At 39.3% G+C, this 27,141-nt stretch overlaps 1 protein-coding gene across 4 annotated transcripts in view; it reads left to right on the top strand.

Moving 5' to 3' along the window:
* Positions 1 to 27,141, top strand: part of dmxl2 (Dmx-like 2) — an 81,091-nt gene that overhangs the window by 4,969 nt on the left and 48,981 nt on the right. For 3 of the 4 annotated variants that reach the window (XM_061963893.2, XM_061963890.2, XM_061963894.2), the window contains exons 2-15: positions 6,044 to 6,169; positions 7,063 to 7,134; positions 8,234 to 8,312; positions 8,532 to 8,676; positions 9,103 to 9,169; positions 9,266 to 9,438; positions 19,804 to 19,984; positions 20,052 to 20,232; positions 23,776 to 23,994; positions 24,084 to 24,355; positions 24,983 to 25,249; positions 25,371 to 25,600; positions 25,686 to 25,888; positions 26,181 to 26,302. In XM_061963893.2, coding sequence (XP_061819877.1) covers positions 6,044 to 6,169; positions 7,063 to 7,134; positions 8,234 to 8,312; positions 8,532 to 8,676; positions 9,103 to 9,169; positions 9,266 to 9,438; positions 19,804 to 19,984; positions 20,052 to 20,232; positions 23,776 to 23,994; positions 24,084 to 24,355; positions 24,983 to 25,249; positions 25,371 to 25,600; positions 25,686 to 25,888; positions 26,181 to 26,302 — 2,337 coding nt within the window. The remainder of the gene's footprint in view (positions 1 to 6,043; positions 6,170 to 7,062; positions 7,135 to 8,233; positions 8,313 to 8,531; positions 8,677 to 9,102; positions 9,170 to 9,265; positions 9,439 to 19,803; positions 19,985 to 20,051; positions 20,233 to 23,775; positions 23,995 to 24,083; positions 24,356 to 24,982; positions 25,250 to 25,370; positions 25,601 to 25,685; positions 25,889 to 26,180; positions 26,303 to 27,141) is intronic. The other variant, XM_061963891.2, reaches the window with a different exon arrangement.

Below are 27,141 nucleotides of genomic sequence, written 5' to 3'. Positions count from 1 at the left end.
ACGCTGTCTCTCGGCTTTTTGTTACGCTTTAGGTTGCGAGAATACCTTTAGTTACGAGCATGTTTGAGCAATAAAGAGTCAAATTATTGTTTCATGTTGCTGTTCCTGCTTCATTTACACAATAAAGATTTAATATATTGTTGCATGTTGTTGTTCTTGCTTTGTTTACACAAGAAAAAATATATGCTTTGATTAGACAGTTGACGTGCTTGTTTGAGCACCGCTCAGATGTCAACATCCTGCCCTCTAACCATCAGAACTAAGAAAGTTAGTGCTCAAGAGAGGAAGCAGTAGAGCAAATTAGAAAAACAAACCATTGAATGTATTTTCTACCTGTTTGAAGGCCACATCACACAAGCTGCAGCCAGCCTTAGCGGCATTATGCCACCCGCGCCCAAACAACGAACATGTATCCATAAAAATAATGAGAAGCTTCTGTTTAGTACCGACTCAACAAACTCGATGGTCGAACTAGCTTTGGTACACAGACAAACACATCGCTTGTTGTCAACGCTGACTTCCGACAGTCATTCAAAGATGTCAGAGACATTGTTTCCAGATGTTCAGAGAAAAACACCCTACCAGCTCTATGAAAACCATTTGTTTATAAAAAGGGAATAATACACGGACTTTGCAACACTAGACTGGGACTGAGCCCAAAGGAGACAACATTAGTCCGCTTCCAAATGTAAAAACTGTCCAATATTATTACATTAAACTACTGTAGTTGTTTGTAATAGATTCTATTGTATTGATTTTGAAATGGTATTTATTATGTAAAAGTTGATTTTCCTTTCATAAGGATTGTGGTGTTTTCAGATAGCCAAGTACGGATTCAATTGATTTAAATAATTTTTTATGGACAGAGCTACTTTGACATACAAGTATTCCAAGTCAAGAGTTTGGTCGTGGAACCAATCGTGCTCGTAAGTTGAGGTACCACTGTATTTACTTAATGTTCTACGAGTTCATCAAAGTGCGGTTATCAATCACGGTTTTACAATTGTTTTAATTAAAAACAGCAATTGACTTACTGCTAGGAGTTTTACTTTGGTGTATCATTAATACTATTAATTGTAACATCCCTGTACCCAATAATGTACATCACAATTTTAATGAAGAATCTAGTGTGAACACAAATTATGACTGGCTTAAGCAGACTCTTCCTGTGATGTTTTACTTAAAATCTGGAGTTCCCTGAGTTGGATTTAGATGGTAAAAGTTTCTAGGATTGATATGCTGAAGTGCACCATTTTTTCTTTTTATTTAGCTTGCATAAAGGTTGGTGTCATTGTCAGAGCAGTTTAAATTTCAGAATTATGAAGAGGAAGCTACTGTGTGTTTTGAAATAATTGGTGCAATTGCATTTGTATTAGTGCAATCAACATCAACATCAATACTCTTTCCAACTGATAATAAGATTATATTCCAACTGATAATAAGATTATATTCAACAGTATGAATCAATATGCCAGGAATGGCAATGGTTATATTGACAATATACAAAATGGGTATTGGTTCAAACTCAGTATTGTTTTGAGAGTAAATTTGCACCGTAATGGTTACTGAAGTCATCCTGCAGCGAATATAACGAGCCCCACACAGCGTGACTATTGGTTCAAAGTTGTGGAGATCAAAGTTCATTTCTGGGTTATAGGCTGTCGAAATAAATACACAGCGTTCACTTGCTGCTGAGAAACGATTAATTCGGGATTCTGAATATTGTCTGTTTTGGGTTTGGACTGCAGCAACCAAGTTCGTGCAAGAAAATGCCGGTAGCAGCTGCAAAAGCAGAACATGTCTGCATGATTGCGTTAGGCACTGGGAATAGGAGACATCTGATAGAAGGAAGGTAGAAGTGATCTCTCACACTCTTCCTCGTATGTACTTTCATTGCTTGTTTGACCATATTCACACGGTTTGCTTTTCAAAAGACAAAACAAATACAAAGGTTTCAAGAAACCAAATTTCCTGTAGTGGTAGTGTCTGTTCAGAATAGCCATTAAAAGATGCTGTTAGAAAACCATGGTGTACTGTAAACAGTCATCCGTCTTCTAATTTAAAAAATGTCATGTGGATGACCAAGCTGTTGTTGAGGAAACAAGAATATACGTTATTACAAAAATGATTCATGTTTTCTCATAATTCTGAGGAAGGCAGCCATTTAGAAATCCAATTGGTCAAAATGAGACATGTACAACTTTATAGTGGTGTATTTTTTGTGATTTAATTGTAGCATGTCGATGAGATTTTAAAGGGGAACTGCACTTTTTTTGGAATGTTGCCTATCATTCACAATCCTTCAGTAAGACAAGAACACACATGTTTTTCTTTTTTTAATACATTCTAACTAGTAAATAAATGCGATCAAAAGTCTGCTTACAATGGAGCCTATGGGAGTCGCTCTATTCTACCTATAAAGCGCTTAAAAACATTTAAACACCTCCATTAAAGTTCTATATACATACTGTAAGTATAAATATAATGTCGTAACAGACACATTTATAATAGCATGTAATATATACGTAGTTTACTCAATTTAAGTTTAGGCGGCACATACATTTTAAAAACGCATAATGACTTTTGCTTTTTTCTTGGACAACATCATAACTGATTACTACTCACTGCACTTTTTTGTGTCTTTCCTGCCATCTCCAGGTTTAAATTGACAGTCAATGTGTACCCACTTGTCGGGTTACGTCCTCAACGTTCCCGCGAAGGTGCACGCCTGAGCAATTGCACACTCCTCACGTGTTTTCTATCCACAACAAATTCATGGCGCGCACAGAATCAAAGCCCATCTAAACAAAATAAACTCATAACTATTTGTTCTGTACGATTTTGCAATGCAACTACGAGTGACAGGTGGCCACAACAGATAAAACAATGTTCGTCAAGACTGTTTAATAATTGTAAGGTCTGTCGACAACTCTTTAAAGTACCAAAAGGGTGGAAAAACAAGTTACCTCTATATCGAAGCTATGATCATATATATCTCATTTATGACACTAAGTGAATTATATTTATATAGCGCTTTTCTCTAGCGACTCAAAGCACTTTTACATAGTGAAACCCAATATCTAAGTTACATTTAAACCAGTGTGGGTGGCACTGGGAGCAGGTGGGTAATGTGTCTTGCCCAAGGACACAACAGCAGTGACTAGGATGGCGGAAGCGGGGATCGAACCTGGAACCCTCAAGTTGCTCTACCAACCGAGCTATACCGCCCTAAAAGACTTCCAAAGTTGGCAAATAAATATATATGTTACAAAAAATAGTATCAATCTCGCAGAGATTCCTGAGCCGTTTTGAGAGTTAATGAGGAAGCCAGTCACGTGGTCCCTATATTTGATGAGCAATACGTTTTAGATGCCGATTGCTGAACGGATGCAGCTTAATTGTAACACTATACCATCAGCAGCGTTGCTCGGTGCTAAACTTACAAACTATTCATAATAAACTATAATAAAACAAACACTTACTGTACAATTTCCACTCTCGCTGGGATGCCGACTGATGGGACGCTCACATAATTCCGATTAGATGAAGATTCTATTGCGATCCTCAAGAAGGGTTAAAAAAAAGTTGCCGCTAGTACGTTTTTTTTGCCATCTTGGGGATGTCAAAGTCCACCACTGGTCTGTTTATGGCCACATTCGTCTACTACCAAGTGAGGTGAGATGCATTAATTATAATGTAGAATTAACGTTTAGCAAGTTTGAGATGTAGCAAGTGTGTCAAAAATAGCAGCGTAAAGCTAGCATTAGCTCACTGATATTAATGTGCCGCTAAAATAGGCCGTCTTTTAATCACAATATCACTCATATTTGGTTAATTTTCAGGTCACGACATGTAAATGGAGTCTTGTTAGCAGTTTCTGGATGTTTTTAGATGGTTATAATGGGTGCAATGGAGGACCCTTGATCTGTTGACTCAATTGTTAGCTATTATTTACTTTATTTATTATAAAAAAAAGTCCAGCATATGTGTTCTTGTCTACAAAAGGATTGTGAATGACAAACAACACATCTCTTTCCAATTTTTGCGTATTTCCAATATGACTGAGTTGTTTATATGGTCAGAGGGCAGAAGAGTTACTACAGTGACGTAGAAGCTAAAGAAATTGCCGAAGATATTCGGAGCGAAATATTTAAAATGGCCGACTGAGTTTGTGGCATTTTTTGATGTTTAAATGGTATTTTCACATTAGTAAAAAACTTCTATCTAGCAAAACTGGTCATTGTCTGCTGTACAAACCAGGCCAAAACCAACTCTCTGTTATCTGTCATATCAACAGCAGCCGCTCGCTGTTTCTCACTTGCACCAACATGCACACTCATCATGTCACTTAGCCAGTGATATGTTTACGGCCACACAAAAAGTCATCCAGGTCTTTACACTATGACTCCTCAGTCAGATGTGTGCTTATTTTGCGGTAATTTATTAAAAATGTTAATTTACGGATATTAATCATAAAATAATGTAACTAGATTTCTGCGTTAGCACTTATAATAACAATATCACTAATACATGGTTAATAATCAAGCCGCGAAATGTAAATGGAGTATTTTTGTCGTTTTTTGGGCGGTTATTTATTGTGTTTTATGGGTGGTAGAGGACCTCCCATTGGCTCCATTGTAAGCGGGCTTTTAGTTAGAATGCCCATCCATCCATCCATTTTCTACCGCTTGTCCATTGTCTCTATAAACTCTCAGAAGACTGACGGGATGGAATCTGCATCTGTGTTTTTCGTTTAGCAGATTTAAATCTCCATTTTGTGGGTGTTGAATTGATTTATAATCCACCTAAACCAGTATTACCTCCCTTTTATAATGTAAAGATTGGGCGGAATAAATCAACATATTACAAATGTTAAGCTCTCTGCATACGCATAAACCTACTACATACATACACAATGTTTAAACTAGTTCATGAAATCTTGGCTCCAACTCATAGTGGTCTGTTTTTTAACTTCAAGTACGATACTAAGTAAAAGTTCCAGGCTATCATTAGATTTGTTGTAATAACCATCTACTGTATGACTAGAATGTCAGGAAGTAGAACACAGACATAGCCTCATTTGTTGTAAGTAGTTATGAACAATGCTTTCAAGTGCAAGTAAATTGTGTCATTTTTAAGTTTAATGGTATGAATTTGTATCATGCTCGTATATCTAGCAAACAGTCCCTTCTTGTACTGTACACCCTTTCCTCATCTCATTTGTTGTGTGAGTGCATGTAGATGATGAAAGAGAAACAGGACACACAAACCAGATGAACAAAGACGTGATGAAAGACTATCTTGTTCATAACAGCTGTACTCATGTTTACTTGTTTGACTCAAGGTCCTGTCAGCTCTGAATTTATTTGCTTGCATTGAGACTTAAAGGGATCCTGTCCATAGCATACACAGCGGCTTCAGACGGTGCGTGACGATGACCGCGTATTAATTCCAAGTCGTAATGGGCCACAGCAAATGCAGCAGGGGAGTAGTAAAGCATAGACTGCAGTTTTCTTCTTTTACTTGCTTCTCGCATACAGCGTGAAAAGATTTCATTCCGCTTCAACCATCAGCGATATACACTAGAAACAGTTGGTTTTAGAGCAGGAACTGTAAAGTTTCCCTGTGACTCAGTGGTTCCTGCCATCTCCTCCTGTTCTCCTGAATAATGAAAGACATAAGCCGCCATTCTGACAGTGCTGTGCTGTTCTGAGGCCAGTTTACATCCTGCTTCTGGTGACTCTCTACACATGGTTGCCTTTGTTCAAACTCACCTTGTTGTTCATAATTCAAATTTAAACCAAGATCTGGCAATTGAAGATTAGCAAATGGCTTATGCTATGTATGACCTCAATGAGGCTATCATTAAACAGTTTGGTTTTGTTAGATACAGTTTTTATACAATTAGTACTATTAAATTGTTGTTTTGATTCTGATGTGAATCATTTTTCTACATATTCCAGTGATTTTTTTGTTTTTATAAATTATAGGCAATTGTCGTGGTAAATAAGGCTCCATTTTAATACAGATATTTCATTTTCAGGCCTACGGTTCAGGTTGTGATGTAGTGATCTTGGCTAGCGACTTCGAGTGTGTGCAGATAATCCCAGGAGCTCAGAATGGGAACATCCAGGTGGGCTGTGTGGAGTGCTCCCATCAGCTTGGAAGGGTAAGTGTTGATTTCCCACTCAGATTCACTCCTTTAAGACGGTTTTAGTTTCATTATTCATCCTGTAGGAATGTTTAATTATTCTTCACTTTTAGAAGTTAACTTAGACATGCATTTGCTCATTTATTTAGCCATTGTCGTGCACCATGTATAAGATCAGTGTTGATGTGAAATTAACATTCCCTGAAAGAGATATTTGGCCAATCATGCAATACAAATACAAACAAGCTATTTGAAGAGTTAAAACCAGAGGCTGTAATGTAGACATTGGTTTATATAGCATCTCTACAACCTCAGTGAAAGATAGATAGTTGCTACAATATCTGTCATTGAGTTACACAAACTGTAAGGCATGTATTGAAAACTCTCTGTGTGTTTAACTTTTTTAGCTGCAACTAGGGTGGTCAAATACCTTCATATTGCGCTTCACGTACCCTCTCTATTAACAATAGAATTACTGTTTTTTTTGGCATCATTCCTCATCATTCTCCGTGTGCGCGCGTTGACACGCTCAAAATGTGCCTCGGCTCTATACGTCGCCGCCGCACGACAGTATTTTTCAAAAGAAGTATAGTATAGTTTTAGTTCATTAGTACCGCGGTACTTTATTAGTACCGGTATACCGTACAACTCGAGCTGCAACTCTTAAAATCTGACCAATACTTAAGTGGCAGCAGATGGAATATTGAGGACAGAAAAAAAAGACTGAAAATTCCCAACTTCCATTTTCAATATTCAGTATCATGAATGTAAGCATATACTTTTACTTATTAGGTATTATTTTGAATTATTATCAATTGTGCCATTCGTGTGTTTTAACATGTCTTCATTGGATCTAACTTTTTTTAAAGCTACATTTTATTGTAATTAATGATACTTTTGTATATTGGTAGATTGCTGCATCCTACGGAAACACAGTCTGCATCTTTGAACCACTCTCTACCAACCCAAATAAACGCCACAAGGTAGGCATACAGTGGTAACATTTTATTTTACAAGTGCATAGGGGTGTAACGGTACATGAAAATTTCGGTTCGGTACGTACATCGGTTTAGAGGTCACGGTTCGGTTCATTTTCGGTACAGTAAGAAAACAACAAAATATAAATTTTTGAGTTATTTATTTACCAAATTTGCAAAATCTTCCACCAAATATATTTTTCTTAGTGGAATATTTGATGTGAAGTAATCGGAACCTTGGATAGGTCAATAATTCATAATAACATTGATTTTGATTCAATATTATGTTTTGAGCAATGACAGTTTGAAAGAAAAAAAAACAGCTTTGTTTTATTAGTCAACATTGCAACTTTTTCTAAATTACATTTAACCTTTAAGCTTTGTTATTTCACTTTTGTTATGTTTTTGTTTATTTTAATAGTATTTTTAGAATGTGCCGTGGGCCTTTAAAACATCAGCTGTGGGCCGCAAATGGCCTCCGGAGCACACTTTTGACACCCCTGCGATAGGTAATAAAAAATTAAATCTGATAAATCTATGGATAAAAAGCAGAGCCTGGCGACGCATGCGCGTTTATCATAACTCTCTAGCTCTCTCTGTCTTTGCCCCTCCCTCACGAATGCTGCTGCGCGCACAATTTGTTTTGTTTTCAACCCCTTCTTAACCCTGAACGTACATTGAAAATACACGCAACCCTAACTCAAAATGCCGGACATTTGAGGCATTTAAGAAACTCCGCCCTAACAGCTCCGCAAAAGAGGACATGTCCGGTGAAAAGAGGACGTATGGTCAGTCTATCGTAGCACGTTAGCGGCATGCTAGCAGCTAACGGGCTACGGGCTTTTTTTTCAATACACGCAATGTGTTGTGCCTCGGTGTGCATTTTTTACACAACGTGCGTTACGCTACTTAATTTGTCCGTGTGTAAGCTCGTTCGGTACACCTCCGAACCGAACCGGAACCCCCGTACCGAAACGGTTCAATACAAATACACGTACCGTTACACCCCTACAAGTGCATGAGTTCACAATAAAAAATGATACAATGAAGTGGGCAGTGAGCCAATAATGTTGTATGGGATGTGTCGCTCTCCTGTCACTAACAGCATCTTAACTGTCAGTGGCAAAAGACAGGGCAGTTCTTCCTTGATGCCATCACCTACAACCTGGCCTGGGATCCACAGGGTATGCTTATGCTTTTTGTGTCATTAAATCAACTTACTGTATGTTTGTTTTCCTCACAAAATGAATCCTCCTCATACAAAACTTGTACTCTCGCATCCCCTCAGTTTGTCTATAACAACATGTGCATTATGTAACCACGATGGTGTGCATGATGCTTTGTGTTCCTTGATAATTAACTTTGGCCGTGAGGTGTGTCACCTAGTGATATTGTCTCCTCAGGGAACCGTATTCTAGCAGCAACTGAGAAACTCCAGCTGTGGGCTCCACCGCTGGCAGATGCCCTAATTGAGGAGGAGGATGGCCAGATGACTGAGGACAAACCCCATCCAGTTCTCAATGACTGGAACTGTGTATGGCAGTGCAAGTACGTCTAAAAAATCTATGTGGTTTCTTCTTTTAAGGTCTGCAGAACATATGCCCAACATCTACATATAGTTTGAAAGTGAGATGCTCTCTATAAAGTATTTTTTAATATTGATACTATTTTTTTTATTTATACTGGTGAAAACATTGGTGTACTGTATATAATTTTAAAGCATTTGTAAAGTGCTTCAAATTTAAAGTGTGTTTACGGCCGAACCCTGACCTCCCCTGTAGAGACTCAGCAGTAAATTTTAATCTTACGCAAAAATGTTTGCTCTGTAAACCACCAGAATTGGGAAGTGAACGTTTTGTAATTCGTTGCACTAATCTTAAACCTTCAAAAACTTGCAGATTCACAGCTTATTCTGGTAGCTATAAATAAGTTTTCTTTCCTGTACATAAAGTTAATGTCACTGTTGCCCAACAGGACTGCTGCATCTGTGCACGTAGCCAAATGGTCACCTGATGGAGAGTACTTTGCAACAGTTGGGAAGGTATCTTAAACATGTAACTTGGAAAAATAAATCTACACAATATAAAACAATACTTGGTAATAAACAATATCTGTATGTGCATGTTTGTGTTTGTAGGATGACTGTTTACTTAAGGTGTGGTATCCCACCACTGGCTGGCGTTCTGCAGTGGTAGTCCAGGACCCTTCTGATAAAAAGCCCCCTGCTGTCCACTTCTCTTTTGTTTACCTGGCACATCCCCGTTCGGTCACTGGTATGTCCTGGAGGAAGACCAGCAAGTACATGTCCAAGTAAGAAACAAACAAACACCGCTTGGGTTTGACATGACAGTGCCACATATGGCTATTGATGTTAATAGTAGTCCTTTCAAACAAACCAAAAAAAAGCGATTAATTAATTATGTTCTGAGATTAAAAAAGAGATTCATTAGATTTTGTTCTGTAATTAGTTAATCTAATGAATCTCTTTTTGTAAACCTAAAAGTGATGAGACAAGCCCTCAACTTGAGATATTTTTTAATAAATTCATTACATTATTATTAAAATAGGTATTTAAACAAATAAAGTGGCTTTTTAAAAGTCCTCTATTGTTTTTAACTGACTTGAGCATATGCAATCGGTTTCATTTACTAAAACTAAAGCATTAAGTCCATATAAAGTTGACATAAAAAAACAGATCAATTTTCTGGGTAATAAGTATTGAATGTTGAACTTGTTCTTTTTCGTCTACTTCAGATAAAGTAAAATAAATAAAACAGACCCATAAATTACAGTACTAGCATATGTTACCAATATTAATTTATGAGAACAGATTTAACAAATAAATATGCAGTGGGTACAGAAAGTATTCAGACCCCTTTAAATGTGTCACTCTTTGTTTCATTGCAGCCATTTGCTAAAATCAAGTTCATTTTATTTCTCATTAATGTACAATCAGCACCCCATTTTCCATCCATTTTCTACCGCTTTTCCCTTTCGGGGTCGCAGGGGGTGCTGGAGCCTATCTCAGCTGCATTCGGGCGGAAGGCCGCCACCTGCACCCCATTTTGACAGAAAAAAAACTAATGTAGAAATTTTAGCAAATTTATTAAAAAATAAAAACTGAAATATCAAATGGTCGTAAGTAGGGATGTCGTTGTATGACAATTTCTTATCACGTTTATTGTGACCAAAACGATCACGGTTATGATTATTATCGTGGTATTTTTAAATGTACTCAAAATTTTCTAAAAGTACTTATGTCAAATCTTTTAACCAAGATTTATTGAAAAAAAACCCCACAAACAACATATTCAAAATGGTTTCCTTTGTAGAAGAAACATTGTAGATTAGAACACGGCGCGGTATAACTCGGTTGGTAGAGTGGCCGTGCCAGCAACTTGAGGGTTCTAGGTTCGATCCCCGCTTCTGCAATACCTAGTCACTGCTGTTGTGTCCTTGGGCAAGACACTTTACCCACCTACTCCCAGTGCCACCCACACTGGTATAAGTGTAACTTAGATATTGGGTTTTTCACATTGTAAAGCGCTTTGAGTCATTAGAGAAAAGCGCTATATAAATATAATTCACTTCACAACACTGTTTCATGTACCTAATGTATAAATTAAATGTGCATATGAAAGCAACACAAGCATTATAAACAAAGAAATACGGCAGAAATAAATAGCATAAATAAATTAAAATATATCTGAAAATTGTACAAGATGGCACTTTATGAACATAAGAGATGAACTATTAAAATAAATGTAAGACATTTTCAAGATGGCACCTGATGGCCAAGACGTAACTGCACTTTTTGTCTATTTAGATCAAAATAGTGTTCATATATGAGATCTAGTCTTACACATAGGGCTGCACGATTATGGCCAAAATAATAACCCCGATTATTTTTTATCAATATTAAAATCACGATAATTAATCACGATTATTCCATATGTTGGGTAAAACAGTGTTTAAGTGGGGTGTGAACGCGACACCCTCATGTAATTAGTGATATCTAATGAAAAGACTATAGATAAATATCATCCATATTTAAAGACAAATATTTGTGTTTTTTATAGAATCAACATGTCCTCTTTTTGTCATTACATGACGCCTTGATCTCTATTTTTACATTTTGATAGAGAGAGGTATATTTCAAAGTTAGTTACATTTACATTTACTAATATATGTACATGTGTATCGGGCCAGATCCAAACCATTAATTCAACATTAAAACATGTGAAGACACTTTCTGAAAACAATCACACACTTTTCCGGTTTCAAAATAAAAGCGCTAGGCTATACATCCGGTTTAACTACATTTAGGGTTTCTCCTAATGTACGACTTCATATTAGCTGCCACACCTAACAAAATAAAGTAATATAATGTATTGTAGCGTCCAGGAGAAAACAAATAAAATCTGACTTTCTGTTTAGAGTTTATTGCCAATTTTATGATGGCAACGGGCCCAATTCCAACACGTATTTCCTCCGTGCACACACGTCTTCCTCCGTGTTTCACTTCTACACACACAACACTTGCTCATTCTCCGTCGACACAGTGTGTTCACAGACCATGGGAAAAGTTACCATCATAACACACTAACCTACACATTAACACCAGCAGGTAGTTACAGTATGAATGGCTATATATAGTTTATTATTTGTGCACTATTCACTAGTGATGCACCAAAAATGTTGCCAGAAAAAGACGTACTTTAATCACTGGAACAGCACTCCTGAAACCGATGTTGTGATGACGTAAGCTATATGCACGAGGGTGTCTGGAGCAGAGGCAGCGCATCTGCGCTGTAGACGTACTTTAATAAAGTCTAGATCAGGGGTCTCAAACTCAATTTACCTGGGGGCCACTGGATGCAGAAACTGGGTGAGGCTGGGCCGCAAGAAAAGATTTCTTAAAAAAAATCTAACATGCACTTTTTAATGAATTCACCTTCTTTGAATGGCTTCCCTGCCCTTGCAACCATCTCATTCACCATGTAGCTAGCTTTGACTGCTGCATCGCTCTTTTCGCTTGCTTTCTTGATGAAATCTTGTTGCCTCAGAAGACTGGTTTTAAAATTTGCAACCCGGTTCACTCTCTCATCTCCCTGGTATTTTGCATACTCCTCAGCATGTCTAGTTTTATAATGACGTTTCAAATTGTATTCCTTGTGCACCGCAACTTTCTTTGTATCAACTACAGAAAAGAGCTATAAGGATTATTCATAAAGTAGATTACTTAGAACACACTAGCATATTATTTATTAATTCAGGTTTATTGAAATTACAGGAGCTAGTAAAGTTACAGACATTATGTGTCATGTTTAAAGTTAAAGTTAAAGTACCAATGATTGTCACACACACACTAGGTGTGGCGAGATTATTCTCTGCATTTGACCCATCACCCTTGATCACCCCCTGGGAGGTGAGGGGAGCAGTGGGCAGCAGCGGTGACTGCGCCCGGGAATTAAGGCTAAAAGTAAAACATTACCAGCAAATTTACAAAAAATGTTTGTCATCACTTCTGAGAATGAAGAGCATAGAAGAAAAGGTAATTTCCAACATCAGTATTCAAGGACAACTTTAAAACAAATGTGCATATCAGTGGTGGGGGTTAAACTATGGAATTCTCTTTACAATGAGATAACAGATTGTAAAAATATATTCCAATTGAAAAATGATATAAAGACAGAACAATAAGATCATATGGACAGCCATAAGTGTTTACATTTTGCTTTACCGTATTTTCTGCACTATAAGGCGCACCGGATTATTAGCCGCACCTTCAATGAATTACATATTTCATAACTTTGTCCACCAATAAGCCGCCCCGGATTATAAGCCGCGCCTACGCTGCGCTAAAGGGAATGTCAAAAAAACAGTCAGATAGTTCAGTCAAACTTTAATAATATATTGAAAACCAGCGTTCTAACAACTCTGTCCCAAAATGTACGCAAATGTGCAATCACAAACATAGTAAAATTCAAAATGGTGTAGAGCAATAGTAACATAATGTTGCTCGAACGTTAATGTCACAACACACAAAATAAACATAGCGCTCACCTTCTGAAGTTATTCTTCATTCGTAAATCCTTCGAATTCTTCGTCTTCGGTGTCCGAATTGAAAAGTTGCGCAAGCGTGGTATCCAAAATGGCCGGTTCCGTCTCGTCGAAGTCATCGGGAGTCAGTGTCGCTGTTGTTCTGTGAATCCTGCCTTCCGGAAAGCTCGGACCACAGTTGTGACCGAAATATCTGCCCAGGCATTTACGATCCACTGGCAAATGTTGGCGTATGTCGTCCGGCGCTGTCTGCCCGTCTTAGTGAAGGTGTGTTCGCCTTCGGAGCTGTGTGAAAAAAGCCACCCGGCCTCTTCGCGTAAACTTCCCTTAACCACTCGCTCATCTTTTCTTCATCCATCCATCCCTTCGAGTTAGCTTTTATGATGACGCCGGCTGGAAAGGTCTCTTTTGGCAAGGTCTTCCTTTTGAATATCACCATGGGTGGAAGTTAGCATGGCAAGCTAGAACCACAGTGAAGGATGACTTCTCATTCCCTGTGGTGCGAATATTCACCGTACGTGCTCCCGTTCCACAGTGCGGTTCACAGGAATATCAGTTGCTGTGAAATACGGTAGTAATCCGTGTGCGGATGGAGAGATTGCGTCTTTTTATGAACCGGATCCTTTTCGCTTAGTAGGAGCCATTTTGTGGTCTTTACAGATGTAAACAGGAAATGAAACGTACGGTGATATCCGCGCGTTTTTTCTTCTTCTTCCGGGGGCGGGCGGTAGCTTACAGTAGAAGAAGAAGCGCTTCCTGTTCTATGGGGGCGGGTGCTTACCTTGGCGGTTGCTTGCGTAGAAGAAGAAGCGCTTCCTGTTCTACCGGGAAAAAAGATGGCGGCTGTTTACCGAAGTTGCGAGATCGAAACTTTATGAAAATGAATCGTAATAAAGCGCACCGGGTTATAAGGCGCACTGTTAGCTTTTGAGAAAATTTGTGGTTTTTAGGTGCGCCTTATAGTGCGGAAAATACGGTACATTTATTATTTTACTTATTTTTTGCCTGGTTTTGTATTTGTTTTGTATCATCCCGTGAGGTGTATATTACTTCTTTTGTTTTTTTTGCTCGGTTTGTACATCATGAAGTTTTGCATTTCTTGTGTTTTTTTGTTTGTTTGTTTTCGTTATATTTGGATGTAATTGTTGGTTTATATGATATCATTAAGTAAGACTACGTATTATGTTGAAGGGGGCAGAAAAATATAAGATTTTTCTTCATCCTGCTCTTTCTCAGGCATTGGTGTGTAAATGTATAATTGAATAATTGAGGTATAATTGTCTATCGATCAAAGATGCACATCAATGAAGGAGATAAATAAAAATGAAATGAAATGAAATAAGACATGTCGGGGTGCTCCTGTGCTCAACAAAGAAATATTGCATCAAAAATCGTCTCTGTCTGGAGCCAACAGGAGAGGGGAGGGGGCGGCGGCTCACCGTGGAGTTTACAGTTACGGTAGCACAATTAGCCCCGAACGGGCTAACATCACCACTAACGTGTTACACGTCTGATTCGCGCAGTGACTCTCTGTCAGAGTATCAGCGCTGGGGTCCAGTGCACCACACTTTTGTATTGTCGCTCGGTCCTTCGGCGGAGTGCTTTGGAAGCTACCGGAGCGCTTGTCTTCCCCGCCCGGACTGTTTACAACGGGGGAGGGAGCGAGCAGGCGGGCGAGCGAGGGAGGTAGGGAGGGAGGGAGGAAGAGCGTGTGCGGGTGTCGTGGAAAAGCGGCAAAATGTTTCTCTGCTTGCATCACACAAGTGACGTCAATGCATACTTGCCAACCTTGAGACCTCCGAATTCGGGAGATGGGGGGGGGGGGGGGGGGGTGTTGAGGGGTGTGTAGGGGGCTTGAGGTGGGCGGGGTTGGGAGGAGGCAGGGTTGGGGGTAGCTGGGGTGTTTTTGTAGCCCGGAAGAGTTAGGGCTGCAAAGGATTCTGGGTATTTGTTCTGTTGTGTTTATGTTGTGTTACGGTGCTGATGTTCTCCCAAAATGTGTTTGTCATTCTTGTTTGGTGTGGGTTCACAGTGTGGCGCATATTTGTAACAGTGTTAAAAAATAAATAAAATAAAATATGACCACCCTCAGTGTGACGTGTATGGCTGTTCCTCAAGTATGTCTTGCAATAACTTGCGTGTGTCTGCAGTAGCCTCATACAACATGTGTCCGGGCCAGCACGCTGTTGGCATGAAAAAAAAGATGATGGGGTGGTAGATTCTAGAGGACACTAAAGACAGTACCATCCCGGCAGGCCCTCGGTATTGCCAGAGCCTTATACCTCACCGTGATTGGTAGATTCCTTCAGCTCTGCACACAACGCTGTCAAGCGCCATTCATTAAAAATTCGCGGGTCGCACTATCAATAAACTTTCATATTAAGGTGGGGGCCGCAAAATAACGTCTCGCGAGCCGCAATTGGCCCGCGGGCCGCGTGTTTGAGACCCCTGGTCTAGATATACCCACGGACAGTGATCTTCACAATATAAGATGACACTGGCGGCTTTTAATGAGAGAAAGGCTCCCAGCAACACGAAGCAAGTGTGACGTCAGGCTCGCTTTTCGTCAGAGATATGGCGGGACAGAATGTAAACACGAGTACAGTCTCCAATAACACCAGAAATAGATGCTAGATTTGTTACCAGTCATTTTTATTAAAGAAAGATTAAGTAAAATGATTCAAGAAATCTCTTAAAACAAACAAAAAAACAAGTACATTGTACAATAAGCAGCAACAATTTAAAGATAGAACAAAACTATATTCCATCCATCCATCCATTTTCTACAGCTTGTCTCTGTCGGAGTCGTGGGGGGTGCTGTAGCCTAAAAATGTATATGTTAGGACTATAATTAATAACAGCTGCTTTGTTTTAAATGTATATTCACACATTTTATACCTTTTTTAAAGAATATATGCATCATAGCAAATCATGCGATGACATCATATCGACCACGCCCATAACCACGCCCCAACGCCACAGGTATTTTGGCAATCAAGGGGAAACCCTGACATTAACAAAATAAAAATGTCTTACATTATGATCATGCTTTGACAGAGATGTTTTGTAATGTTATTCTGTGATATTTGCACCATATAGAAATGCTAGTACATCAGTTTAGGAATATGAGTAGGAGTGGGCTGGGGGTTCTGGCTGGCTGAAATATTGTATAAGTTCTCTTATAACATGTTCTGGCTGAGTTCTCAATTACAGAATGATTAGCAGGCTCAATATTCCATTTTATTCATTTTTAGAGACGGTTAAAAAATTGTCATGCTGCAATATGAAGACGATTAACTTCTACAACATGTAATGTACAGAATATCAGAAGCATTTATTCAGGTAGAAATAACAAAGATTACAGCTGATATAGCCATCCCTCCCCCTGAAAATTATATGTCTAGGATACACTTGATAATGATGAAAAATTATACCTATCTGCGATAAATTTTTAGTTAACTATGAACAAAATGCGATTATCGCGATTAAATATTTTAATTCCTTGACAGCCCTAACTATAATATCTCTTAAAACTTATTTAACGACAGAACAGGAACTTATTTACTTATGAGTTGCGATTTCATTTCGTCCACCAGCACACACGCGAGCGTGCGACTTATGAGGTGCACTGGCGATTAACGCAACCTTCCTCGCCATGTAAATTTGCTCTGATTATAAATATAATCTACACATCATTGTACATGTAATTTATCACTATATTGATGCACAGATATGTTATAATAGTATAAAGTCAACTAGGGCTGCAGCGATTTATCGATTAAATCGATGAATTTGATTAGATAAAAGCATTGTTTTTGTATTTTGTTGCTTCGATGATTCGTTTGATAAGTAAAATACGTGGACATTGGTCTTGTTCCAGTGAACACGAGAGTAGTAAGCCTATTGGTAATCTAGCCTGCGCTGCTGATAAAGTGGGGGCTATGTGTGTGTGAAGAGGGGTGCGACTAGTGAAGTGCAGATAGAGCAATGAGTCTCAATTATTTTCTGTCACGCCCCCCCATGAAGTACATTTCGCGCACCCACTCTCTGCGTGGGGATTACAAATAGTATAATTTGTCTATAAAATTGTTATAAGTACACCTCTGCATAAAATTGTATCCTTATTAACATTAAAGAAAAGTATATAGTATAGACCAATTCACAATAAAGAATAACTTTATTCATGTAGCTGAGATAGGCTCCAGCGCCCCCGCGACCCCGAAGGGAATAAGCGGTAGAAAATGGATGTATGGACATTCTTTTTTAGTCTGTAACAGAAAATATTTAAATTGCGGCAGTTCGCCTGAAAAAAAAAGCCTTATTTAAACTATAAACACTTTTTGACCGACTTGAACCATTTGTTACTGAAAAATGTAATTAAATAACCTCAATAAATATTAATACATTCCAATTAATCAGCAACATTACCTCAGGAGCACAATATACAAAACACTTAAATCTACAAAAATAGTAAATACTATTATCATGTTTACACATATGAATTTAGAGATAAATATCTGTAATTTTTTGTTGTCCGCAGGACTACTTGTCAGCTACTCCTATTAGGCTTGTCTTGTGTGTTTTTTCTTTTCATCCTTTCAATGTTTTGAGGTAACGTTCATATTTTGTTGCATTGTAGCACTGTCTCTGTGCTGTTCTTCATGTCGTGTCTTCAAGTGATAGGAAAGAATAGATGTTTTAAAATCGCCAGCAATGACTCCTTGGCGGCACATTTTGAGATTACCGTTGTTCGGTCAATGACTGATAGTTTTAATTTTAATCCAAACAAAGGAGTTCTTCTTTAGTACCTGTTCCTCTTCAGGTTTTGTTAATGTAGCTTCCGTTGTGCTTTCCGACTCTACTAGTAGCAGACAGCTACATTATTAACATTCATACTCCTGCTGGCTCTTGTCATAAAGTTATTTAAATTGATGTAAAAATGCTACTGCAAAGTCCTTTCTTTAGCTGTATACAGTGGTAGCTAAATATACAAGTACACCAATATTTGAATACATTGAGATACAAGTGTTCTGTCTGCTTTTTGTTACGTTTTGAGCATGAATTTGAATTACGAGCATCCCCACCGCTGGTAATAATCAACACAATCCTGTCCTCCAACCACCTGAAATGAAAATGTTAGTGAGAATGAGAGCGGCAATAAACACATCCAAAATCCAAATCGAGAAGCTGCTGAATGGTGTGCCACACTTCAATTCGTTCTGTCTCATGACGCTACAAACTGGACGAGTGAGCATTAGCCTTGCTTACCTAGTCTTTCCCAGACATACATGTCAGTTGCTGTCAACTCTGAACTCTCCAGTCTATAACTCAAAGACGTCAGTGTGCATCATGAACTCCAATAACAGTTCCTATTGTTACACGACGGCACTTCTGGGACGGCGTGGCGCAGTGGAAGAGTGGCCTTGCGCGACCCGAGGGTCTCTGGTTCAATCCCCACCTAGTACCAACCTTGTCATGTCCGTTGTGTCCTGAGCAAGACACTTCACCCTTGCTCCTGATGGGTGCTGGTTAGCGCCTTGCATGGCAGCTCCCTCCATCAGTGTGTGAATGTGTGTGTGAATGGGTAAATGTGGAAGTAGTGTCAAAGCGCTTTGAGTACCTTGAAGGTAGAAAAGCGCTATACAAGTACAACCCATTTATCATTTATTTATTTATTCTCCGTCGAGTAACAAGAGACACAGATTAGTCCACTCAACAAGATAAATATGAGAAATTTCCGAAACAGATATTTTTGGCTGCCCAACAATTGGTGCTATGGCTAAGACTGACTTATACCTCCTCCTTACACATCAATCCTGCTTACACACAGAAACACTGTCACAAGACCTGTGATGCACTCTCAGTTTGAAATCACAATATTCCTTAATTTTAACAACCAGGTAGCTACCATAATGATGAGAGCGGTTAGCCCGCCCACAATGGCTGTGCTGCCAGGCACAAAATGGTTGCACTGCAGTGACACAATAGATCGGTAAAACATTGACTAAAAAGCATAGTTTTTTTTGGTCTGCAGTTCGTACAATGAGGGGTTTGTAAAGCGAGGTTCCATTGTAGTTATTTATAGTACATGTGAATGTAATGTTTTATTGTATCTATATTTCTTATCTAAAAGTTTTTTCTTTTTTTAAAAGGTATGTTATGTGTTCAAATTGTGGTGGGTTTTTTTGGGGGGTGGGGGGGACAATAACAGATTAAATTGACTTCAGTTTGTTTAAATGGGGGGGGCTAAGTTTAGATACAAGTGTTTTAAGTTACAAGCTCGATTGTGGAACCAGTTGAGATACCACTGTTTTTGATTAGTATTTATTTTTTAATCAGCCCGACTTAGGCTTTGTTCCGCATTTTGTTGTGTATGCTGGTTTATGAGTCAAATAAATACTAATCTTTTTGGTTAACACACAGTTGCATATCGTTTGACACTGTAAGTAGGTTAGATATAACAGTTAAATACGATTAAAATCAAGAGTAAGATGACTATTTTAGTTTTAATATTTGAGTGGTTCATGGGACCCTCTGTACTGGAAAAAAGGTTCAGAACCCCTGTAGAGATCACTTGTATTCTCATTCTGTTTTTTGTCCCTTGTCCTTTAGGGGTTCGGTGTGCAATGTTTTGCTGACATCCTGTGAGGATGGCGTGTGCAGGCTGTGGTCTGAGACCCTGCTACCAGAGGACAGCTTGCTTGGTGGGCAGATATCTGAGAACACACACTCATTTAGCTCCAGCTTGCCAGGCTTGGCAGGCAATAAGGACAAGATTCAGCATGCTTTAGAGGTAAATTATTTTTTATCAATGTATACGTTGGATTTTTACTAATAAAATGTTTGCTTTGTTTGTACAGTCAATTCACCACCTGAAGCATCTGCGCCGGGGAAGGCGACGGTCATCTGCTCTGGTAGCTCACAGTGAGCTGCTACCCTCTCAGCTTGGCACACAGGACGCACACACTCACCGCCACATTGCACATCATGCCAATGCTTTGTGTCACTTCCACATCTCAGCCAGCATTAACCCCAACACAGGTATTATTTTCTCAGAAGTATCTATCTTCCCCTTTGAACCACTTAAAATCCGATAAGTTATGTGCAGTGGTTATATTCCAGAGGTAGGAAAGTAATTAAATATAGTTTGCTGTTACTTTACCAAAAAAGTAATTAAATTAGTAATGGAATTACTCTTTAAACCAGCACTAAGTAACTTTTCAATCTTCATAAAATATTTTCAGAACTTTTGGGATGGTACATTGATTTACAACTAGTTGATTGACACCTCTGTCATGGCCTAAGGGTTGTGTATCGCTCTCACTGGCACTAAGCAACTTTGAGGAGGATGGCATGAAACCTTCCACACAAAAAACTACAAAAGTGCTGACTTGCTTTAAGGCATACGTCACTCTCCCTTTTCCCATTCGTAAAGAAGACTGAAGTCGATGCAAACGCCTGCGCGCAATTACTGATGATATGGCAGAAGCTGTTAAACAACAAAAGAAATAAAAAGTTTTGTCTGAGGAGAGAAAAAAAGGGAGGCTACCCAGATTAAAGGACAGTCAAGGATCAAGATTGACCCGGCTTTCACTCGCTGGCGTGAGCTCAAAGATGAGGAGGGATTTTCAGATTGATGATGCTTTGGCTCTGTTCCTACTAAATTAGTCATTGACTTTTGATGCTCAAATCAAAATGATAATGCTAATGTTACCTTTAGGAAGTTTGCGTTGTAGACATAAATAGCCACTAGCTTGATAGTTCGCAGTTCCACACTGACATGACTAGTCACGCAACAAATGTAAAAAAAGTACTCTGTAAAGAAAAAACTGCAATCAGTCATACTGAATCATTGTTGTATTATCGTGTCAGTTTGGTGCTAAACGTGCTGGTCCTTGTGTGAAATGTGGTCTTCCTTCTGGGAAACACTACCACTTTGGTGAAAGTTCTTAAGTGGGGCTTTGATAAATGTAATAATTACTAGGAAAAGTAAATATTTCGTTACTTTTTAAAGAAAAAAACCTTAAAATATCTGGCACAGCACGATGTTTAATGAAAGCAGAGTGTGGAATGTGTAGGGATGATGTTTGTTCAGAAATTATCGATTTTGATCCCATTATCAAATCCTCTTATCGAACCGATTCCTTATCAATTCTTTTATCGAATCCAGATAGGTTGTTGTATATGGAAAAAACACAATACTTGGTTTAACAAAATCTCACTTTTATTTTTTAAGAAAAAAATAAAATAAACTGTGCAAACACTGCCCTGGTCTCTCTGGCTGTCATGAATGTCATCATCTGAAATAGGATAACGTTAACATTATCTTGATTCACATATTGCAAGCACTAGTTTATTAGACAGACCTGCAAACTCTGGAGTGATGTAGGCTACAAGATACCGCTAACGTTATCAGACACATACAAAAAGGCTAACGTTAATGTTACCGTTAGCCACTGACTATGCTTAGGTAACGTTAGTCTAGCTAACATTACTGCAGTCCTGTTTGACATAAGAGGTAACGTTATTTTAGCCTAAAGGCTACAAGTGAGCAGATATGGAAATTAACCGGCAACAGTTAACGTTAGTTACTCACCGGCACTATCACTGGGACTGCAGGTTGAAGCAGAGGAAGAGGGGTGTGCTTTGTCATATCTGTCGCTGCTTCTCCACGTGTCGAAGACAAAACACGTTTCTCTAACTTGCAGGTTATGTACGGCCTGAACATGTTTCAATTTCGAACATCATCCCTAGGAATGTGTGCCTTTCAAAGGCAGTGCATGTTGCCATGTGACGTCAGCAAGAGAGCCAGACAGAGCAGCATTAGCTCAGCTGTGATTGTCAGCTCTTGCAACGGCAGCTCTGTAGAATATTTTCACTGGATTGTTACCTCTTGTCAAACAAAGAGATGTGCTGCCATGGCTGTAGTCTTCTTGTCCAAAGACGGGATATTGTAGGATTGCAAGCTTGTCACTTCAATCATTGATTTGTTGTTCACTATTCTAATGCTCCCCTCACCTCCCAGGGGGTGGAACAAGGGGATGGGTCAAATGCAGAGAGTAATTTCACCATACCTAGTGTGTGTGTGACTATCAGTGGTACTTTTACTTTAACTTTAATGTAGTAGTGTGTGTATGACAATGTGTACTTTTGTGTTGTTTGCTGTGTGACATTTCCTCCTTGTATTTGATATCAAGTTCATTTTAGTGTAGTGCTGGTTGTTGCTTTCACAAGTAAAAATATATTTCCTGCATTATACTTGCTGTGCTTTTGACGCTTACATCTTGACATAAAACCACATCTAAAGTAGCGTGTCACGTTACAACAAACGTATCTGTAACGGCGTTGTGATCAATGTTCCCTCTAATTTTTCATGTGTGTGAGCAAACGCAAAAACTCCCTGAGCATTCAGTGGAGCCCATGTGAGCAACATCAGACGTGCACACTGTGGCTACACCAGCAGCACACCTGTCCCAAACCTGACTAAATAACAAGTTAAATCTCCATCCATCCATCCATTTTCTACCGCTTGTCCCTTTCGGGGTCGCGGGGGGTGCTGGAGCCTATCTCAGCTGCATTCGGGCGGAAGGCGGAGTACACCCTGGACAAGTCCCCACCTCACCGCAGGGCCAACACAGATAGACAGACAACATTCTCTTATTATTATTATAATCAAATGACAGCAGTCATTTCCATGAGGTTATTTTCTAATATAAGTGTTTAGGCCCACTTACAATGACAATAACAAAAAATATTGTTTTTCATGAACTGTGTACTTGTATTTTTTGTCTGGGAGATGTAAGCAGGAGATCATGTGTAGATTCCTGCAACTTCCTGTTTGTAAAAAATATATTTGTATTAGTATTTATTTAATATACTGTACTAACAGCATTTCATGATTAATATTTATAAATTAAGATTCCTAATAAATTACACTAGAAAAAGCACACATTTGATTGGTAAATCATAGTGTAACGACCTGGAATTACACTTTATGTGTGGTGTTGGATTTGTCCGACTTTTTGTGTGGCTGTAAACGCATCACTGGCTAAGTGCCATATGTACATGTGTTGGCGCAAGTGAGAAAGAGCGAGCGACTGCTGTTGATATAACAAAGTTGGTTTTGGTCTGGTTTGAAATGACCAGTTTTACTAGATATAATTTTTTTTACAAAAATTTTGGTGATGTGTTTATGGCCGACAATAAAGAGTTTTGCTCAGTAAAGCGATCGATGGAATTCATGTCTTCAAAGCGTCTCGACAGACGTTACAATATTTGAACAATGATGACGAAAACTGTTTTATCTGTCGTGTCGTGTCGAAAATTGTTATGCGCTTATTTTTTTTTTTTGATTTTGTGCGTGGCATAGATTTGCCGTGCGCAGAGGATGCTTGAGCAGTGCGCAATTGCACAGGTGCGCACCTTAGAGGGAACATTGGTTGTGATGTACTGTACATAAATGTAATTAATTAGATTACTCCTTACTAGTAAAGGTAACGGCGATATGGTGATATGTATTGATTGACTCTTGTCTCAATTATCTATTTGTCTTTTCTTCCTTTTCACTCTTTTTTTCTCAATCAGACATCCCATCAGTGCTGGCAGATTCTACATTGTTCAACACAGATGATGGCACAGGGGCAGGAGGATTTGTAGTTCACTGGCTCAATAATAAGGACCTAAGCTTTACCTCCTCTATGGATGTTTTTATGCTACAGCTCCGTAAGCTCTCTGAACAGCAGCTTGACAATGTCACAGAATATACCATTGACCCTGAGGGATCCCCTATAAAGTTTGACTTTGGTAAGAACCTCGACCAGACCAGTGGACAACAGATAAAGATGAACATTTAATGCAGCTGTTGATTAAGCACCTTTTCTTTGAATTTCTAGACCTGGATGAGGTGTCTGACAAGGCCTCATCTGAGCTTGGAGAGGAGCAAGAGCCAGGGGAGCAGGGAAGTACAAAGGCATCTTCCCCAGGATCCAGCTCCAGCTTGCCTTTGCCCTCAATGCTGCTGGAGAGGAAAATGGAGATTCTAACCACAGAATGGAACAAGAGTCCCGACATGCTTTTCACAATCCACCCAACTGATGGCTCTTTCCTGGTTTGGCATGTCAAGTACTTGGATGAATTCAACCAAGGCATCTTTAGACAGGTTCAGGTAAGAACATAATTGATAATGATTAAAAAAAAGGCTTTTTATTTTATGAAAGTGTAGGTGAAAATATTGTTCCTAATTATAAGCTTGTAGGCTTTAAACAGTATTGAATAACAGTGCCACACTAGTACACACTCTCACTGGCCACATTAGTTCCACCTGAAAAATAAAATAAAATCTAATACAACAGTTATTTTTGTGTTTGTAGTTTGCAGTGGTTTATAAGCGCATTGTTTAATACCACACAAGGTTTAAGCCTCTTTCCTGAAGCTTGATAATCAAAATATTAGAATATTAGAGCGCAGCGCAGCAAAGACCCATGTGACATTCGAAATTGAGTGTGAATGGTTGTCTGTTGATCTGTGTTGGCCCTGCGATAAGGTGGCGACTTGTCCAGGGTGTATACCCTGCCTTCCGCCCGAGTGCAGCTGGGATAGGCTCCAGACCCCATGTGACCCTGAGAGGGACAAGTGGTAGGAAATGAATGGATGTTTGTAGTTACATCCTTTTTTATAAGGCACTTGTATTGGCTCTTGAATGTGCAATTGTATACAGTATTGTGGCTGGTTAATTCATATTCTGTCTGTTGGAATGATTTTGGGTTTTCTTTCCTTTCAACTCTCCCTTCAGGTGTCCTTCTCCTCGCGTATACCAGTGGCATTTCCAACAGGTGATGCCAACTCACTGAGTAAAAACATCCTGATGTACGCCTGTACTTTGACGGAAATGGAGAGTTCCAGGACAGGCGCGCAGGGCCAGATGGTTCAACATGTCTCCCACTCTGCCTCAGCCTCAGCTGGCCTTGGTTCACCTCTTATGACACCTTCTAACCCTAAACCTGGCATTAGTCCAGCTGTCATGATGGTTTCCAAGCATGTTGATGGATCTCTCAACCAGGTATACAAAGTGCAACACGTCATGGAAAATGGCTTTAGTGTTCCCATAACTTCATAAGATTAGTATGTTATGTGTGTATTAACCATTCCGTCCTAATTTCTTGTTGATCTTGCATCTTCAGTGGGCTGTAACATTTGCTGAGCTTTCTGCATTCTCAAATGTACTGACCGTATCACACAAGTTTCGCTATTGTGGCCACCGTTTCCATCTGAATGACCAAGCCTGTCATACAGTGCTGCCATTGCTGCTCACCTCTTCACACCATAATGCACTCCTCACGCCTCCCTCGGCTCCTGGCAGCATGGAAGAAGAACAACTTCCCACCGTTCCCATATCAAAGGGACTTCCTAGGTAAAGAGCGAAAACAAGGCAGAAAAAAATGCACTTAATGAAGCAACCATGAACAAACTACTCAATTTGTCTTTTTGTTTATTAGGAAGCAGCTTCGTAATGCAGCAACAAGGACCTTCCATGACCCCAATGCCATATATAGTGAGCTTATCTTGTGGCGAGTGGACCACATTGGACCCCTGTCATGCACTGGAGGGGTCTCTGAACTGGCCCGTATCAACTCTCTACACACCTCTGCTTTTAGCAATGTTGCCTGGTTACCTTCACTTGTCCCCAGCTCTGTACTTGGTAAATATAGCTAATATGTTTAAATTCATTTGTTAAATGACATTGAAAATAAATTGTTAAATTTATGTTTTAACAAATGCACTTGGATTTTGGGTTGAATCTGATATTTAAGTTAATTTACGCATACATTTGGCATTTAGGAGTGCATTCAATGCGATGCACTAATCCCCTATGTTATACAAAATTCCCTACCTTACCTTATCACCATCTTGTTTGTATGTATTCTGCAGCGTTATCGATCTGTAATAATGTACTGTGCTGAAAACTGTCCAACTCATTTTGTGTTTTTCAGGAACTTACTGTAATAGTGCAAGCGCCTGCTTTGTGGCATCAGATGGTAAGAATCTACGCCTCTACCAAGCTGTTGTGGATGCCAGAAAACTACTAGATGAACTGTCAGACCCAGAAACATCTGTGAGTGGACTAGATTCAAGATTCAAGATTGTTTATTGTCATATGCACAGTTAAACAGACAGTTTGCCGTACAATGAAAATCTTACTTTGCTAGTCCACCCTTCCAAGTCACACGGTACTTAGCTAAAAATAAAAAATAAAAATAAAAATGTATGTACAAGGCACAGTAAGTAACATAACATTATTGCACATTCTGATTGACAGTCAACAGTATGAATATGGAGGTGACATTTGGTCACAGCAGCAGTTAAAGTGTCTTTAGTGATCAAAGGTGAAAAGTGTCTACAGTGATGGTTCACAGTTCGGGGGTGGTCATGGTAGCTGTCTTTTGTTCAAAAAGATAAAAGTAAGTGGGGGGGGGGGGCTAGCATTCACAAGTTAGCATTCACAAGCCTGATGGCCTGTGGGTAGAAACTGTTTGTCAGTCTCGTAGTCCTGGGTTTCAGGCTCCTGTATTGTCTGCCTGATGGTAGGAGGCTGAAGAGACTGTGCTGGGGGTGTGTACTGTCCTTTATGATGTTGTGTGCTCTCCTGGTGGCCCTGGTAGAGTACATGTCCTTTAGTGAGGGGAAGGCTGCTCCTGATATGTACTGAGCAGTTTTAATCACTCGCTGGAGTGCCTTCCTGTCCTTAGCAGTGCAGTTTCCATACCAGACCGTGATTGAGCTGGTAAGGACACTCTCAACCATACTTCTATAGAAGTTGCTGAGAATTTTGGGTGGCATGCCAAATTTTCTCAGCCTTCTTCGGAGGTACAGTCGCTGCTGGGCTTTCTTTATTGTTTGTTGGGTGTTGTGATCCCAGGTGAGGTCCTCGCTGATGTGGGTCCCAAGGAATTT

Source organism: Nerophis lumbriciformis, linkage group LG06, assembly GCF_033978685.3.
Source record: "Nerophis lumbriciformis linkage group LG06, RoL_Nlum_v2.1, whole genome shotgun sequence".
In the NCBI taxonomy this organism is placed as follows: Eukaryota; Metazoa; Chordata; class Actinopteri; order Syngnathiformes; family Syngnathidae; genus Nerophis; species Nerophis lumbriciformis.
The sequence above is the reverse complement of the archived record's forward strand: the minus strand, read 5'-3'. Positions and strand labels throughout refer to the sequence as shown.